The sequence below is a fragment of the Myxocyprinus asiaticus genome, chromosome 29, assembly GCF_019703515.2.
Source record: "Myxocyprinus asiaticus isolate MX2 ecotype Aquarium Trade chromosome 29, UBuf_Myxa_2, whole genome shotgun sequence".
Classification (NCBI taxonomy): domain Eukaryota; kingdom Metazoa; phylum Chordata; class Actinopteri; order Cypriniformes; family Catostomidae; genus Myxocyprinus; species Myxocyprinus asiaticus.
This window is the reverse complement of record NC_059372.1, coordinates 11,979,961-11,999,783: the sequence shown is the minus strand read 5'-3', so window position 1 is coordinate 11,999,783 and position 19,823 is coordinate 11,979,961. Positions and strand designations below refer to the sequence as shown.

The 19,823-nt window shown below is 36.1% G+C and overlaps 1 protein-coding gene across 2 annotated transcripts; it reads left to right on the top strand.

Moving 5' to 3' along the window:
* Nucleotides 1-2,057: 2,057 nt before the first annotated feature.
* LOC127420062 (cyclin-T1-like) lies at nt 2,058-19,385 on the top strand. 2 transcript variants are annotated; one of them, XM_051662014.1, is made up of 9 exons: nt 2,058-2,250; nt 4,164-4,245; nt 4,347-4,475; nt 9,519-9,579; nt 10,165-10,227; nt 10,318-10,363; nt 13,637-13,800; nt 14,146-14,216; nt 14,739-19,385. In XM_051662014.1, exons 1-9 carry the CDS (start codon nt 2,081-2,083, stop codon nt 15,975-15,977), a joined length of 2,025 nt encoding a protein of 674 aa, XP_051517974.1. In that variant the 5' UTR covers nt 2,058-2,080; the 3' UTR covers nt 15,978-19,385. The 2 variants fall into 2 exon arrangements, with proteins under 2 accessions (XP_051517974.1, XP_051517973.1); XM_051662013.1 differs by having other exon boundaries at nt 10,297-10,363.
* The last annotated feature ends 438 nt before the right edge of the window (nt 19,386-19,823 follow it).

Below are 19,823 nucleotides of genomic sequence, written 5' to 3'. Positions count from 1 at the left end.
TGCGGTAAGCAAACTGCAGCGGGTCATGAGAGAGAGGCAATACAGAGCAAATGTAATCTCTGATTAGTCTCTCAAAACATTTGCTGATGATGGGGGTCAGAGCAACAGGACGCCAGTCATTTAAACAAGTTATTTTGTTTAAATAATGTACAGTTTGTTTAAATATTGAATAATGTACAGATTTTGCTGTTTCGGAAGGAAATTGGTACTTTAATTCACCAAAGTGGCATTCAACTGATCACAAAGTATAGACAGGACATTACTGATGTAAGAAACTGCACCATCACTATTTGAAAAAAGTCATTTTTTATCAAATCTAGACAGGCCCCATTTCCAGCAGCCATCACTCCAACAACTTATCCTTGAGTAATCATGCTAAATTGATAATTTGGTGCTAGAAAATCACTTGCCATTACATCAAACACAGTTGAAAGCTATTTGGTTTGTTAAATGAAGCTTAACATTGTATTTGTGTTTGTTTTTGATTTGCCACAGTATGCAATAGACTGGCATGTCTTAAGGTCAATATTAGGTCAAAAATGGCAAAAAAGAAACAGCTTTCTCTAGAAACTTGTCAGCCAATCATTGTTTTGAGGATTAAAGGCTATACAATGCTTAAAATTGCCACACACACACACACACACACACACACACACACACACACACACACACACACACACACACACACAAAAAAACTGAAGATTTCATTCAAAGGTGTACACTACAGTCTTCAAAGACAAAGGACAACTGGCTCTAACAAGGACAGAAAGAGATGAGGAAGGCCAGATGTACAACTAAACAAGAGGATAAGTACATCAGAGTCTCTAGTTTGAGAAATAGATGCCTCACATGTCCTCAGCTGACAGCTTCATTGAATTCTACCCGCTCAACACCAGTTTCATGTACAACAGTAAAGAGAAGACTCAGGGGTGCAGACCTTATGGGAAGAATTGCAAAGAAAAAGCCACTTTTGAAACAGAAAAACAAAAAGAAAAGGTTAGAGTGGGCAAAGAAACACAGACATTGGACAACAGATAATTGGAAAAGAGTGTTATGGATCTTAACCCCATTGCACTTTTGTGGGTTCACCTAGACTGTAATGTGTGTGAGAAGTGCCCGACAAGACAGCCACATCTATGGCAAGTGCTACAGGAAGTGTGGGGTGAAATGTCACCTGAATATCTGGACAAACTGACAGCTAGAATTCCAAGGACCTGCAAAGCTGTCATTGCTGCATGTGGAGGATTTTTTGATGAGATCTCTTTGAAGTAGTTTAAGAAGTTCTGAAATTTTTTTCAAATTGTAATAGTAATTTTTCACGTTATTAATGTCCTGACTATACACTGTGATCAGTTGAATGCCACTTTGGTGAATAAAAGTACCAATTTCTTTCCATAAGAGCAAAATCTGTACATTATTCCAAACTTTTGGCTGCCAGTGTAATTATATATAATTACACTGGCAGCCAAAATATATATATATTTAGCATATTTAGTATTTATTTAATTATATATTTTTATTTGGGAGAAATAATAACAATTATATATATATATAGCATATTTATTTTTATTTTGGAGAAACTCTGTTAAAGCCTAGGTGGGTTGCTTATAATTCCAAAGTAAATTACATAGTATACACGTATGACAGTATTATAACAGATATGACAGTATTATAACATGTTCAATTTAATGTCCAGCAGAATGAAGACTTAACCTGGGGCTTTTACTTTTCATTTTAACAATATACATGTGTAACTAGTCCTGGATTGTTTTTAGTCATTAATTTTTTGACTAGTCAAAAAATAGTAATTATATTTATTAATTTATTTATTTTTAAAACACAATATTTGGGGAAAATATTAATTGAACAGGTCTTTTAAAATCCCATGTGTGTTGCTTGTGATTCCAGAGTAAATTTCAAAAAGTATCTTTCCTTCCGTTTTTCAAACATATTTTCATTCGTCTTTATTTTACACTGAAACAACTTCCAAGTCAAACACGTCAGACAGTCGCGTTCCAGAACCGTCGATGACGCGCTTCCTGTGACGCAGTGAGATTTTAAAACATTGTACTTCTCAGTAATGGCGGCTTCGTTCCCTGCGCCTTCGGTAAATCACAATAAATGGTACTTCACACGCGAACAAATCGAAAACAGCCCATCTCGCCGAGCGGGACTTGATCCCGACAAAGAGCTGTCGTATCGACAGCAAGCCGCGAACCTGCTGCAGGACATGGGACAGCGACTCAACGTGTATCTTTCTCATTTTGTAAGGCGTCGTTTCGCTATAGCCGCTCAGGATACTGAAGCCGGTTTGGGCGGCATGGGTGGTGTTGAGTTTCTCCATTATAATGTCATGAAAACACTTCTGTATACAATAAACACGCATTTTTATGGGGAGGAAGTGGATTTGGGCGTATTGAATAAAAGTATTGTGTACAAATATATTTGTATGCTTAGTTTAGGCCTCAAGGCCTAGTTGGAGGTGTCTCCCCTACTGAACAATAGCACAGCCGGTGGCACTCACTTCCCCGCCATTAATTTGTTAACTATGTAATTTGTTTGAATCATTTGTTTACATTCCAGAGTCAGACTTGAAAATCTTTTGTCTATGCCATTCGTTCATATATAGTGCAGTTCTTAGTATAGACATGGCTTGATTTGCCCTGTTGAATAGAAGTTCTACTCAGGAGATATTTTGGGATAGAATATAAGCTTTCCTGCTTTGTTTTTGCTTTAGGTTAAAGATGTGCTTTAGCTTTAAATACAGATAGTTCTTGTGCAAGCGCTTTCACTCTCTGCCATTGAATAATAGTGCTAATATGAAAGATGGGAATCAATGGGCTGTTTTGTCTATTGCAGATTTTATGCATTTGTTATTTATGAATTATATCCTCTAACCCTTTAAAATACAAGGATGTAGCTAAGTGCTCAAGATGGTAGTCAGATGTACATGTTTAAAAGTGTGTTCCGGGTTCTATACAAGTTAAGCTCAATCGACAGCATTTGTGGCATAATGTTGATTAATACAAAAACATGGACACGTCCCTGATTTGTGAATAGGGCCAGTCTATCAACGTTAAAATGCACACTGCTTAAAAAGTATAGCGACAAAATGGAAACATTTACCAACGTTATGGCATTGACCAGATATAGTTTACAGGTGTTAATATTGGCTATAACTGTACACAGATAAGGTTAGTAAACGATTTAATCAGACTAAACCCTTGTTAGCATGTATAATGTTTAAGTTGTATTTTAAAGGGTTAGTTCACCCAAAAATGACAATTATCTCATTGTTTTCTCACCCTCATACCATCCCAGATGTGTATGCTTTTTTTTTTTTTTCTGCTGAACACAAAGATTTTTAGAAGAATATCCCTGCTCTGTAGGTCCATACAATACAAGTTTTTTTTTTCTTTCAATATTTAAGTCCTTTTTTAGTATAAATTCTCCTCCCTGCTCAGTAGGTGGCGATATGCGCAAAAAATGAATCGCAAAAAGCAACAACAAAAAAAAGTGAAACTGGAGATTGATGGTTAAAAAAAAAGACTTAAATATTGATCTGTTTCTCACCCACACCTATCATATCGCTTATGAAGGCATGGATTAAACCACTGGAGTTGTATTGATTTCTTTTATGTGTCCTTTATGCTTTTTGGAGCTTCAAAGTTCTGGCCACCATTCACTTAACATTGTATGGATCTACAGAGCTGAGATATTAGTCTAAAAATCTTCATTTGTGTTCAGCAGAAGAAAGTCATACACACCTGGGATGGCATTAGAGTGAGTAAATATTGAGAGAACTTTAATTTTTGAGTGAACTATGTTTATTGACTGGCCCCATTCACTTCCATTGTAAGTGCCTTACTGTAACTGGTTTTTTATTTATTTTTTATCAACATTATGCATCAACTACTGTTAATAGAGCTCCACTTGTATTGAACCCGGAACATATTGAACTCACTGACATTGAAAAACCCATATTAAATGGCCACTTATCTGACCTTTCCCCCTCAATGTCTAGTGAATATGGCCTTGTTAAAAATATTGTAGGTCTCACTTCTCTGAAGTTATTGAGATTGTTGATGTCAGTAGTTGTGGTGTTGTCCTTCTATGATTGTAATATGTCAAAACTATTATAATCCTTAACTTAAGATGAACAGGTCACAACTTACAATAAACACTGCCATTGTGTATATGCATCGGTTCTACATGATCCAGTCTTTCACCCGCTTCCATCGGAATGTGAGTGCCCTTTGCAAGCTTTTCATGCAAGCAGGTGTGTTTTTGAAATGGCTAGTTGCATCGGTCTCTATCATAACCTCTTTGTTTTGTCATATTTTCAGGTGATTGCCCCTGCAGCTCTATTTCTAGCAGCGAAGGTGGAGGAACAGCCTCGGAAGCTTGAGCATGTGATTAAAGTGACCCATGCATGTCTGAATCCTCAGGACCCGTCGCCAGACACTAGGAGTGATGTAAGTTATGCACTCACAATGTCAGTCTGCAAATGGTGTGCGATTACCTCAAAACTGAAACTACCCATGAGTGTGAGCAGTTCCATGCTGAGCTAGCCAAATTAAAATGAAGATACGTCGTACTTTGGATTTTAAAACTTAACTGACAAGAGAATAGTTCTTTTGCAGAACTGGTTTTTATTATTTTCTCATGTGCTCTATGAGTGGTTGATTTTCATCAAGTTTTTTTTAGTTAATATAATTACATTTTAGGGATGCACCGATATTAAAAATTTTGGCTGCTACGGATTTTAAAAAAAATCTATACCAATACCGATATTTTGCCGCTTACCTTATTTTGTCATCAGATCACCATTTTGTACAGGAATTATGTTCTTAAAACATTTACAAATATGTACAAAAGCTTTTTATTGTTATAAATTTTTTTTATTTCAATTGAACACGGATTGGATCTGTTAAACACATGACAGGCCAAAATTTTAAAGAGAGCCACAATGAAAGATAAATAGAAGATAAAAAGATTTTAAAAAAATATTTAAAAAATAACTAAATATCAAAGAATGATGATTGATGTGAAAAAAAGATTATTTTGTACTTCTAAAACATTTTTGCACTGCTGTGTTTGCAATTCAAATCAACAAAATGCCCTTTCAAAGAGTTAGTTCACCCAAAAGGGAAAATTCTCCCATCATTTACTCACCTTCATGCCATCCCAGATGTGTATGACTTTCTTTCTTCTGCTGAACACAAACAAAGATTTTTAGAAGAATATCTCTGATCTGTAGGTCCATACAATGCAAGTGAATGATGATCAGATCTCCAAAAGCTCCAAAAAATAGATAAAGTCAGCATAAACAATCCATAAGACTTAAGTGGTTTACTCTGTGTCTTCTGAAGTGATCCAGTTGGTTTTGGGTGAGAACAGACCAAAATATAACTCCTTTTGAACTGTTCACCTTGACAGCAGTCTCCTTTGCAATCATGATTTCAAACTCAGTTAAACTTCATATAGTGCCATCTAGCACTCTGCGCATGCGTCAATCACTAAGAAGTGTAATCACGCTTGAAATCATGATCGTGCTTAGAGAGACTACAATGACAAGATGTACATTGAAAAAGGAGTTACATTTTGGTTTGTTCCTACCCAAAATCAATTGGATCGCTTCAGAAAACATTGATTTAATCACTGGAGTCGTATAGATTACTGTTATGCTGACTTTATCTCCTTTTTGCAGCTTCAAAGGCCTGATCACCATTCACTTGCATTGTATGGATCTACAGAGCTGAGATATTCTTCTAAAAATCTTTGTTTGTGTTCAGCAGAAGAAAGAAAGTCTGGGATGGAATGAGGGTGAGTAAATTATGAGAATATTTTCATCTTTGTGTGAACTATCCCTTTAAGTTCTATTGTGGTATAATGGATAATGGAAAATGCCGTCCAGACCGCGAGAGGGTGCCGCTTGCTTACACAATGCTGACTGAAGCACTGACTGAATCGTTGAATGCAGTCTATTTTTAAGCTTTCAGGGTTAGTAATCGTGCAAGACCATATTATGTTTTCAATATTAACTCAATCAGTTGTGCAGCCTTAATAGATACTATACCAATGTCTAAGAAGTTTGCTGGTTTCAAAGAGTTTTGGATGGTTTTACCTTGTCATGTATAGGTAAGTGCTGCTTTCACAACTGTCACATCTGAAACATTGGTTTTTCCTCATTAATGTGAGAATGAGACTGATTAAAAATTCAATATTACATGTTCCTAGGAGTGCCAACCTTTTTTCAATTTGTGGCTGTCATTATTTCTGGACTGTGCATTTGAATTCACAGAGTTTTTACAATGTGTGTTTTGATAATTATAAATCAACCATCGGTTTTTCATATCACCGTTTTCATGCTTAAAACCGATTTGTGGATGGTTTTAATTTGGTCAATGATTGGCCAATAAATATCAGCAGCTGATTCATCGGTGCATCCCTACTACATTTCTATTTTAAAGATTTATAAATAAATAAAAATATTTGGCTTTAAGAAAATTCTTTAGGTGATACAAGTCCATGGAATTGATATCAGACCGTGGGTGTTTGTTTCAGCTAATCAAAAATATCAGATTTGATCAAAGTCACCAGAACCACACTGATAACATTTGTTTTGTTTTTTCTTCGTTTTTTTCGGTTGTTTAACCCACATAGTCTAATGAACAATAGCCCAATATTACAGTCTGTTTGCTTTTACCTAAACATTGCTGAAATTAATTAATTTTCTTCCACATAGGTTGGTTATTTATATTTTTTTTAACTATGCTTTTACGATATATATCTCTCAATGTCATATACTGATGAATTGGCATAGAATGAATGATAAGGTGCTAAATTATGGAGGTAGAATGATCTCAAAAATAATATATTTACAAAATACAGTTCATAAATGCACAGCACAATACACATTCTCAAAATCAGATTCATAAATTAAAAATTCAATTCATACACATACAAGTGAGGGCACAAATATTTCCCCAATTGTCCACACAAATACTTCTCACTTAAATCAATTCAAAACGTTTTTTCAAATATGTATTTATCTTGTTCATTTTCATAAAAACATTTGTGAATGTTGTTACATTTATTTATGGATTGTTGAATCTGCATTTGCAAATCATCACATGCATGTGGATTGATTTGGATTTGTGTGTGGCTTTTTCAGACTTTCCTGCCAGGTTTCAATTCTCAAATTAAATTTTGTTTTTTTAAGGAAGTCCTCTTTAGCCAATCACATTGAGCTTTTAATCCACCAATCACAACACACCTTGCTGAGCTCTGGTGGATATCGTCGGAGATTCTTTTATATATGTAGATAACAACCTTCGTGGTTCTAACGAACGAGCATAACGGATAGTAACGGTCAACTAGTGTGTTACAACAGTGAGTCAATGTTTGAGGATAGGGAGAGCCGTAAAGTGACACCTACCTGTCGCAAAATTTTCCATGACTTCCCTTATAAAACATAAATTTATCGTAGTAAACTCCACACATAGTTCATTCCAAATTGATTATTTAGTTGTTTCCTCACAAAAGCAGTTTTTCAGCGTACTGAACCATCTCCTCCATAGACATCCATTCAAAAAAAGAACAGCCTCTTGTCTCCTCGCCAGTGTACTGCCCATAGAATGTCTATGGGAGCACTACGTTATGCTATTTTAGGCTAAGCTTGTAGGCTCCCCTGTTAGAAGGGTTCAGATATCGTTTCCCTGTAACCATAGTTACTCATTCATTCCTATGAGAACAATGGGAAGAAATATCAGATAGAATTGGCTATTTAACAACGAAAAAGTTGACGAAAAGTGGTTGTAGTTTTTTGCACTTCAGATAAAGCTATATATATATATATATATATATATATATATATATATATACAGCTATAATAAAATTATTTTTTACCGCCTTTCTCCAAATTATTTTTTATCACCTTTCAACCTACAAAATAGAAGCCTAAAGAAGAGGTTGTGGCTGTAGTCGACCAAATGCAGGATACATAGTTTAGTGTGTTTGAGAAACATCAGACGGGATTCAGTTGATCATCATATCATCACATCATCACAACAGCAGTTCCAGTAAAGACATAATGGTGAGTTAACACCAGAGAACAAGACATAACTTGACATGATCGGAGTGGACTGCTGCTTATATTGGTTTTCATACTTTAATTAATCAAACCTTGTGCTTAACGTTCAGTTTGGCGAAGTGTTTAATTAATGAGGTAAAGTTGCTGTAAATGTTTAGGTACACAGTACTGGTTATGAATGTATACTCATCACCATTAGCACTGTCTTTACTGCCAAACAAAGTACTTATTAAGAAGAAAAAAATCATGAAAACTACTTATGATTGTAGGATAAATTATTACATTGCATATTACTGCATATTTCTTGTTTAATACAATTTATTTCATCCACATCATTATTGCATCCATCATCTTTGTGTTTTTTGTTTATAGTTTTATTGTATGTGTACTATTTTAACTTTACCAAAGTTTAAGCCTTCTTTCATTGTCCACTGAGGTTGTAAATTGTAAAATTAAAATAATTAAAGGTCTTTCATTGAAATCGCATTAGCCATATCACAGGTTTTACCTCTATTTTTCAAAATGTCATTAATGACACTTTAATGATCATATTAAAAGATATAAATAAACATGTTTATGATGTAAACAAAGCAGTTAAATGTTGTAGATACCAATAAAATAACAAAACATTAACGTGAAAATCGTAAATGTAAACTTATGTGAGACTACTGAACTGTGTGACTCAACAAGCACTCATCTTGAAGCCACAGCGCTCTTCTTTAGGCTCCTATTTTGTAGGTTGAAAGGTGATAAAAATAATTGCATATATTTTTTTTTATTTGTCTGAAGTGCAAAAAACTACACAACAGCTTTTCGTCAAGTTTTTCGCTGTTAAAATAGCCAGTTCTATCAGATATTTCTCCCCATTGTTCTCATAGGAATAATGAGTAACTATGGTAACGGGGAAGCAATATCCACCAGAGGTTCAGCAAGGCGTGTTGTGATTGGTGGATTAAAACCTCAGTGTGATTGGCTAAAGAGGACTTCCTTCTAAAAAGGCAAATTTGTGAATTGAAACTGGCACAAATCCAAAGCGATCCACACACTTGACGATTTGCAAATGCAGATTCAACGATCCATAAATAAATGCAACAACATTCACAAATGTTTTGATACAAATTAATTCAAGAACTTGATAAATATGTATTTGTAAACACGTTTTGAATTAAAGTGAGAAGTATTTGTGTAGGCAACTGAGGAAATATTTGTGCCCCCACTTGTAAATTTATGAATTGTATTTGGGTTTTGTGAATTGTGCTGTGCATTTATGAATTGTATTTTGTGAATATATTATTTTTGAGATCATTCTGGCTCCATTCTAAATGGCTTGGTGCTCAACGAGGGTCTTAATAATTTGATGAGAGCGAGTGAAGTCCATGACCAAAAGACCATGTGAGTAACCTGCCTGTCCTCTCAATCTCAGACATACCTGCAACAAGCCCAAGACCTGGTCATACTTGAGAGCATTATACTCCAGACCCTGGGTAAGTTTGGAAGGGCGAGAACGGGTCACTGAATCACCATATCAGATGCACCGAATAACCACATTTACTCTTCATTCACTGCTTATTCCCAGGGTTCAACAGGACAATTACAAGCTCCTCTTAAAGAGCTATTGCTACTGACTCACCCTTGTCAATTTGTTGTTGACATGACAATGCAACCCTTCCTGTGTGCAGTTTTACAGTGGTACAATTTACAAGTATTTTATGCAAGTCTTATTTGTGATGATATTAATCATCCTGGGTGCACAGTTGTCTGCTTGGGTCTCCACCAGTTTGGCTCACAATTAGATTTCAGAAATGTTCTTCTGGTGCCCTTTAATGTTTTAAAAAAAATTTTTTTTTACTATAACCAAATTGCCTGCAGGCACTTGCATGGGGTTTGGCTCAAAGGTATCCCACCAAACAAGCACAGGAAGATCTGCGTTTGTGATTCACTCACTCATTAATGTGTATCGTATGTAGCGGGTGTCACCTTTGAAGAGTCAAAGCACTTCATTGCAGTTCCAATGTAAAGTTAATAGTCTCTCTCTCTCATTCTCTGCTTCTTTGCTCTGCTCCTTCCAGCGTTTGAGATCACTATTGACCATCCACACACACATGTTGTCAAGTGTACCCAGCTTGTACGAGGTAAAACCATCTCTTTGCTGAATTGTCTGGATTATATTTGTGGATTAGCGCTTTTAACTTCTCATTAAGACCTTTCCTTTGTTGTTCCAGCAAGTAAGGATTTGGCTCAGACCTCATATTTTATGGCAACAAACAGGTATGTTGATTTTAAAGAAAGTGTGCCACATTCTTTTTAGTATGCATATTTTAAGTATGCATGGTACTGGGGCTGGGCAATAGGCAAGAAATATGTTCACAATATTTTTATTTAAAAAAATATTGCAATACCCAATTACATCGTCAACCCCCTGGCAGAGGGATCGTGAATATTCTTGCTCTATTGATTTTGCTTTAAAAATGAAATAAATTTGTAGAAACACAAAAAAATGTAACTAAAGATATTTCTAAATTCAAATTGCACTTCAAATGAAACGAAAAAGCAATCAAAATAACAAAGTGGTCCAAAAAAATCATATTTAACCCCCCTTCCATTTGCTGTCACTCAAGTATCCATAATAAAACATAAAAAAATTACATAAAATTACAACATAAAAATATAGCTGCAAGCAGCGATCATGGGCCCAAGCACCATGGGTCCGTTTCCACCCAGTGGCTTTCGGAAAACAATGCAAGATGGACACATGCATTTGGCCATTGATTTTATTCTGAACAATTTTGAAGCAATTTGGGTAAATATTAGAGGATCATTTTAAAGTCTGTTGTAAGAGCCACACTTCCTGCTGCCAGGTGGTGGCGCTATGGCCGTGACCCAAAATTGTCACATCCATGTGATTAGTCCCCAAGACTAAACATACAACTCAATTTTGATCTAAATCACACATTGCACACAGAAGATATGAGACACTTCCTGTTTCCCATTTTTCACCATTAATTAAATGCCTCACCATGGCAACACCGTTCGATTTATCAAAAATCTGTTCACAATTTAGCATCTTCAATATCTTGTCATAATATTGTCTAAAAGTGGTGACAGTCTCATAAATCCCCTAGGAGGAGTATTTAAAAGTTCAGTGACTGCAGTATTCAATAAATCCAAAATGTCCGACTTCCTGTTGGGCAGAGCTAATAATTATAATTATAAAAGTTGTCCGGCTTGATGAGAACTATATATGTACCAATTTTAGTGACATTAGGTGAAAATGGGGGTGCTGCAGAGGCCCTCTTACATGCCCATATTAAAGGGGGCGCTACAGAGCCCACCCCACACACTCATGTGTGAACTTTTGCCCAGCCCTAATGGCCAACGACTCTTAAAATTTCAAGAAATTTTAAGCATGCCAAGTGCCTCAAAAACACCCACATATAGGAAGAAAGGAATAATAGCAATGAATGCATTGCCATGGCAACAGTATTTAAGATATCAAAGATTTCTTTACAATTTTACATCAGCAGTGTCTGAAGCAATTCATGTAAACATTAGGGTTATTTCATAGTCTGTTAAAAGTGCCATACTTCCTGCTGCCAGTTGGTGGCTCTATGACCGTGACCTGTTATAGCCACATCAATGTGATCAGCCCTCATTACCAAACATACAGCTGAATGTTTATCAAAATTACACAATGCACACAGAATGTATAAGGTACTTTATGTTTTCCATTTTTCGCCATAAATGTATTGCTTCACCACGGTTCAAAATATCAAAAATCTGTTAGCAATTTAGCATCTACAATGTCTTGGCATGACGTTGGACAAATTTGGTGCCAGTCACATGAAACCCCAAGGAGGAGTATTTAAAAGTTCAGATCCTGCAATTTTCAGAAAATCCAAAATGACCGACTTCCTGTTGGGCGGAGCTAATGACTGTGAGTATGAAGGTTGTTCGGCTTTATGAGAACTATATATGTAGCAATTTTGGTGACTGTAGGTGAAAATGGGGGTTCTACAGAGCCCCCCCTTACATTCCCATTTTCAAGGGGGTGCTACAGAGCTCCTCCTGCACTAATAATAATAAAAATAATAATAATCCTTAGAAGAAAAATAGGGCCTCTGCACTTTCAGTGCTTGCGCCCTATTAATAATAATCCTTAGAAGAACAATAGGGCCTCTGCACTTTCAGTACTTTGGCCCTAATAATAATAATAATCCTTAGAAGAACAATAGGGCCTCCTCACTTTCAGTACTTGGGCCCTAATGAATGGCATAATTAAGGGAATTAAAGATAGATTAAAAATAGAGTCCAACAGCAAAAATGATATAGGCCTATTTTTTATTTTTTTCTATTCAACACCTTCATGACATATGACATTTTATATTATTATATTGCATTTCAATTTCTTTATTTGCAAAAAAAAAAAAGTACATTAATCATAAAAATTACTTTATCACATTTCAACAAAACATTACATTTCAGTAACAGACCAGTATAATAACATTTACTTACATGGCTTGAAACAATTGACGCATACACGAGTGAGCTGGTCTTCAACCTGAGTTTTTCTATTTTTGAAAATTCTATTGCTATGCCAAAATATACCTAATTAAAAAAAATCATGTACCAAAAAATATATATTTAGCATAATATAATAATCAATCAAATATTTTTTTTTAATTATTTTACGGACCCCCTGCAATTACGCCACGGACCACTGGTTGAGAAACACTGATATAGGCTACCTGTGTTTGGCGGGTGCTAATTTCATACACTGGGCTACAATTTAATATATTTGGCGACTTCCCAGCTCCATGGTTTGGTCTTTTCCCGCTATTGTTGATCATTGTCAGTGAGTGTCACAATCAGCATTGGGATATTTTTCAGATATCATTGATATCCGATTACATCATCCTATCGCTCAGCCCTACATTCTACCGTATTTATACTATTTTTGCATTTTTCAGTATGCAAAAATACTATGCAAAACATTTCTGTATGCATGGAATACCCAGAATGACCTACATTTGTCAAAATGTGCAGTATGCAACCAGAGCACACTGCACAAGATGCTGTATCCTAGAATACAATGTGCTCAGCTTGACCTTCCATTTGCAGTGTGATGAAAGAAGCATTTCTTCATGGCTCATTTGAACTGACACTTTAAAATGCAAAATTAACCATATTTATGTCTTATGATATACGGATGGTACTCACTGATTTAAACATGTAACATAGTGAGGTTATGTGATAAGTGTAGCCCATTACAATTTAAAATGTATATAATACTGTGTACAATTTCACATACTATTTTTAAACAACAATAGCCAGTTGTTTATAGTGCACATTATTCAGCAAATAGCACACTAGTATTCCAGTCCATGCATTGCCTACGAAATAGTCCGTATTTGGTCAGTAATGTTTTTATTAACCTTTAGATTCATTACTGTAGTATAAAAGTAATATTACAATTTCTCATAAATATTTTGTATTGTCTTTCCTGTGTGTATTTTGTGACCGTGCGTGAACTCGTCGTTGCAGTCTCCACTTGACTACGTTCTGCTTGCAGTATAGCCCACCCATCGTAGCTTGTGTTTGTATTCATCTGGCCTGTAAATGGTCCAACTGGGAGATTCCTGTCTCCACGGACAGCAAGCACTGGTGGGAGTATGTTGAACCCACAGTAACCCTTGAGCTGTTGGACGGTATGTCAATTCGTTGCACTTTATTGTCTTTGCATTGACCCTTGGAACTTTTAAAATGTTGTCTTTCTAATTAGAGAGGAAGTTTAATGCTAGAAATATGGCATGTGTAGTCAAAGCTTTTCTTATGTTTAGTGTTTCATTGTTCAAAATGTCATTTGGTTTAGCTAATGTTTAGGCATTTTTCTGGAATTTTTCAATAAACAGCCTTTTGTAACAGTTTAGTGTAACCTTGGGCTAAGTTTCAGTTGTGTCCAGGTTAAGAACCTAGAAAGCCTTTTTACTGAACTTTTTAAATAATGGGTCCTTTTGTCCCAAGTCCTAAAAATTTTGATAATAATTTAACAGAGCTCACTCATGAGTTCCTGCAGATCTTGGAGAAGACGCCAAGCCGATTAAAACGCATCAGAAACTGGAAAGTAAGTCAGTTCTTATGTCTGGTTTATTGCAAATACAGTGGCCCCAAAAAGTATTTGGACACTTAAAGGAATATTCCTGGTTCAATACAAGTTAAGCTCAATCAACAGCATTTGTGGAGTAATATTGATTACCGAAAAAAAAAATTTTTGAAAAAAAAAAAAAAAAAGCACAAATCAGGGCTACAGTTACTATGTTTACATGCAACCAAATAATCCGTTTATAATCCGACTGATAGCTCAATCGGATTGAAAAGCCTTCATGTAAACACAAAAATTATCCGAATTGAGCTGGATCTGAATGAAATTTTCAATCCGATTGAGGGGGTGGTGTAGACCTAAAATAATCTGATTAAAAGAAAAATATTAACTATCTAAAGTAGTTTCCAACTACTTGTATACAGATCAACAGAATAAAAGGTTTTGCACTAATTTTAGGTCAAGCTGCTTTACTGGTTTATGAAGCATAGTTTTTTCTAAAGTAGCATCCTCATAATTTTCTCTTATTTATTTTTTTTGACTCAGGCTGCAGGTCAAACTGGCAAGAAATCAAAGGTTCAAGATGGTGATCAGTCAGATACCATTATGAGCATGATCTCCATGGCAGCATCTGACAGCGCATTGGCCGGGCTGATGAGCCTTTCTGACCCTCCATCCGGTTCCTCAATGTCTTTGTCAGCAGATGACGCTACAGCTTCATCCCAACACTGGCAGCCTGCTGGTAAGGAGCAGCAGGGCATTAACGAGCTCCAAGCACCTGCAAAAGTGGTGTCTCTGAGCGAGTACCGGGCTAAGCATGCGGACGAGCTAGCGGCACAAAAGAGGAAGCTGGAGAACATGGAGGCCAACGTGAAACAGGGTTACGCCACCGCTGCCCAGGCCCTCATGAAGCAGAGGAAGGAGAAACACCATCATCACCAGCAGCAGTCCAGCTCTGGGTCATCAGGCCTGGGAAAACCCTCACCCATTGTCCTAAAGATCCCATTGGACGAGCAGTCGGAGCGGAACTCCCTGAAGATGCGCTTCCCTGTTCCAGCCAGCCAATCGGCAAGCAGTAGCAGTCGAGCATCCGAGCAGGACATTAAGGTGCGGATTCGGGTTCCAGAGAGGCGAAGTGGATCTGGAGAAGACGGGAAGAGTCGAGAGAAACACAGAGAACGCTCCAACCATCACCACCATCATCACCATCACCACCACTCTTCCACCAGCAGCTCTTCATCCTCCTCGTCTTCCTCATCCTCAGCACATAAACATTCAAGTTCTGCCAGTGTTTCTGGAAGTAGCAAAAAGGTCTCAGGTGACTCTGTGCGAATGAGTTCTTCATCATCTTCGTCATCAAGAAAAAGGACACATATGCCGGGACCTTCTGCTGGTATCCACCCTTCAAAAGTCAGCAAATCCTCTAGGAACTCATTTCAGTTACCCCAGCTTTCCGGAGCTCCTGCCCACTCCCTGGGTCTCTCGTCTGACATCCTCCCCTCACTAAGCCTCTCGCACCATCAGGGAAACTATTCACACTCCAAGACGGACAAGGCTGACACAAACGGCCACAATACGGGCAGCCAGTCCAATGAGTTTCAGGACACTTTTGACATGTTGAACTCATTGCTCAGTGCGCAGGGGGTGCAGCCAGCGCAACCACAAATGTTTAACTATCGCCCTCAGTACGGAGAGTACCGATATAGCAGTAGCGCTCGTGGAGGAACCCACCCCCCGCCACTTCCGTCAGAACCCCCTCCCCCATTGCCGCCACTGCCCAAATAACTTATAACATGTATGCTGATCAGATCAGTCATCTTTGGAATCCTGAGTTCCTCTTGTGCGTCCAACTTTCAGTGATATTCAGTTTGACAGCAAAGTAATTTAAGGCAAAAATGTGTACCTTTCTTTTTAGTCTGGTAAATCAGTCATCCTACTTTGCCCCCATGTGGTTTTCTGTTTGTTTTATGTGATTGTGTGCACGAGTGAGTGTGTTCACAACACACATCTGTGGCAATAATGGTAAAATAGAACAAAATATTGCAAAAAAAAATGAAATAAGGATAAGCAAAATGTTATTTATTAAAAATTGTACAAACTATTTTTGATGTTGCTTGGTTTTATATCAGCACTATGTCCAACAGAAATACATAATGGAAAAGGGGTGTGTATAACTGAACGAGAGGGACCTTGTGTTTTAGTCATTGTCCTCTTTAAAAAAGTGTAACTTTGAATGCAAAAAGAAAAGTTTTGTCTTGCTAACAATGTAAGTGTCTTTTTTTAATCAAGTATGGTATTTATTATTAGCCTTTTAAAACTATAGTCATTAGCAGTCATTGCTTGAATGCGTCAGACGATATCTGGATTTATTTTTATACTGTTGTAACCTACTTCCCAGTCTGTATTTACTTGATAAGTCATGTATGTTTTGAGAATGGACATACAAATCCCCATATTTGCATCAAATTTTATGTTTCTAATATATGAAAAGTCACTGAAGTAATGTTATAATTTTGTTTGGTAAATATTTGTGGGCTTTTTTTGTCATTTACACTGCATTAATTATGTAAATGACTGAAAATTCACAAACTATTTTAAAACAAATTCTGAAAACAAGAATATGCCTAACTTAGGAAGTATGTCTGGTGGTATCTTGGATTTTGGATCCCGAGTCAAATGCAGTCATTGTTTAAAATGGTTGTAGAGTATCACACTCATTTATAATACACTAAAACAGTTTGTCCAGCTTATAATAGTTTCATTTATTTTTTTATTTAAAAAAAAAAATGTAATAGCCAAACCCAATTTCAGTTTCAAGATATGGGCTATTTGTCATATTTGTGATGGACACTGACTGTGGTGGGGATATTAGTTTTTCCACGTGCCGTTCTGTCTTGCATACAGCCAAGTGCTGAGCCTTTCAAAGTATACTCTTTTGACTGCGAGTCCATACGGACATGTTCGATGCATACACACTATGACTGCTTTATGATACTCTTTTATCACAGTTGATGCACAAAGATGCAGACAGTCCATGTGTCTAGAAAAACTAGGCTGCACTCGGACAGCCTACGTGTACTGTGTTTATGACATTTGCCTTGCACGCACTGTGCGCAAGATGTATCGGCACGTGGAAAAACAAAATATACTTTGGCCTTAAGTTGGAGTAGATGGCATATTTAATTGGATATGAACAAAAACAAAACTGTGATGGTCTAAATTACAGTCTGTTCAGTGTGTCGTACTGTTGTGTCGGGGAATGGGGTGTGATGTAAGCCATCGAAACATTGAAAATGCATTAAACTTTTTTTATGTTTCTGCATAACAATGAACAACAGTTTGACATTCAAAAGAATCTGTCAGTTTACGCACTTGTGTACTACCGGTACTTGTGTTTTAATGAATGAGGCCAATGGAACAGACTGTACTTTTGTCCAGGCTGTAGTTTTGTTGAGTCACTGCCTCATTTTCATTTGTCAAATTAAATATGCTTTCTACTATTTTAATGTCCACATTTGTCATTCATTTGTAATTAAAATGTCAAATTGACACTTGAAGATTGAATGGCAAGCATGCTGACCATGACATAAAAATACATTCATGTTTATTTGTAATTGTAATTTTTCTTTAAACATTATCACAGTCTCTCTGTGATTTTGGCAGAGTAATAAGCCATCCGATAATAACTCCATGGATGCTAATGTGAGCATTAAAGCTGGTGAGAACTTAAGTGTTTTGGAGCAATCAGTCTTTGTCTCCGTATTCATATCTTGCCTGATCATGTCTAGCAAATTTGTATGCAGAAAATAGCACAATAATGCAGATTACAATATTGATCACTATGATACTATTTAACTGTCCTCCTCTTTGGAATTTCATGGCATGCCTTTAGTTGCTAAATCCACAAGACAAAAAATGGGAGCATGGGATTTCTATCAGAGTAAATTGAATAAATGTTGCATTCTTTTAAGGTTTTAGCAGGGATTCCTTCATACTTGTATCTATTTCCTGGTGTTAACATTGTGCCTGTGAGGAACATTTCAGGAACATTTGTGAAATTATATGAAACACACTATAAGCTATATGAAAGATCTTATTGTTTGTTCACAATTTTGGCATATATTCCCTATATGATGCACTCCTCATTTACCATCCTAATGCTTTGTCATTTAGAGCTTGAAATGTTTAACATCCTGTTTTATTTTTGTGTTTGCTGGTTTTTAGTTGGTTTAAGAAGATTGAAGAAGGCGGCGGCAATGTGTGGGTCTAATACAATTCATGTTACCACTGTATTTTCTAAGTATCTCTGTCTGAAGAAGATAGCATTTTATCAAATGTACATACTGTTTTCTGTGTATTAGTTGTATCACATGAACTCTCAGGTTTTGAATTCAATTGTTGGGATGTTTCTTGTCAGAAGATAAGGTTTGCATTTTTGTGGACTCAGTTCCTTTTTATAAATGTGGTTGATATAATCTGTAAATTAATGTTTTATGAGAAACAACTTGTGAGTGTCTTTCTTAAAGATTGCACTGTACATTATTATAACGTGTCGGACATTCTAATGCTATTTGCAGTTAGTTACTTCTCTAATTTTTAAACAAGTATGAAGTAACCAGTTTGGCTTCCACCTGATGTCAACACCTTCATGGTTTGCCTTTGAATTCAGTACTGGAATAAAGCGATACAAGAATACACAATGAATGTTAGACATAACTATTTAGGACACGATTCTGAAAATCTGATTAATTTTTTTGTAAGTATACTTGAAAAGCTAAAAATCCGGGCTAACCAAGTCACAGGAGCTGCTGTAATCCTAATCAACTTTTCATTCCAGGGATTTTTGTCTAGCAATATTGTGTGACTTTTTGTTTTATTGCCACCTAAAAACAAAACATTAATGAACTAGAGTACGTCATAGGTCAAGGGTTTCAGTTCAAAATAACTGAAAAAAATAAAATGAAATCTGGGTCATATGTAACCCCTAAATCAATAGAAAAAAGAAAGAAATTGTTTTGCAGAGAGAAAATGAATGTGGAACTACTGTGTCAAATATCATTAGAAACTATTTAAATTGCAAAGTAATGTAGAATTTGTTTTACTGTCTTTATGCTTGATTTCAGAGTGATATATGACCTGAACACAATGTAAACCCTAATGAGTTAGCAGAACTCAAAAAATTTGAGGCAATCAGTTACATACATTTTTTTAATAAAACTTCCAGAATTTAAATATGTATTACAAATGCATGTTAATTGCTCTTAACTTGAAATATTGAGTAAGCTAATTCATACATTTTGATTGCACAACCTTAAATGTAACTCCTTTCTGAAGTTAAAATTAACAAGTAATTTCAATTTAAATAATTCAAGTAGAGAGAATCTTGCTAGTACTAGCTCAAATTAGCTAGCACATTTAATGCTAGCATGCTGAATACATGCTAATTGGTAACACTATGCTTTGATTAGCATAGTGATTATTAAGCAATAACCAGTAAAGCAATGCAAAACATTAGTAAAATGTACCTGTCCTCAACCTATGTTCAAGCTCCACTATTTACCATTACGGTAATCCCCAAAACTCCAACATAACAGAAACTCTTTTAATAACACAACAAAACATTAAACACTA

What these genes read in the sequence shown, in the direction of transcription:
- LOC127420062 (XM_051662013.1), top strand. Translation starts at nt 2,081, where the DNA reads ATGGCGGCTTCGTTCCCTGCGCCTTCGGTAAATCACAATAAATGGTAC. An exon ending in GTGTACCCAGCTTGTACGAG is followed by an intron (nt 10,228 to 10,296) that starts GTAAAACCATCT and finishes CTTCTCATTAAG; the next exon opens with ACCTTTCCTTTGTTGTTCCA. An exon ending in AACCCTTGAGCTGTTGGACG is followed by an intron (nt 13,801 to 14,145) that starts GTATGTCAATTC and finishes ATAATTTAACAG; the next exon opens with AGCTCACTCATGAGTTCCTG.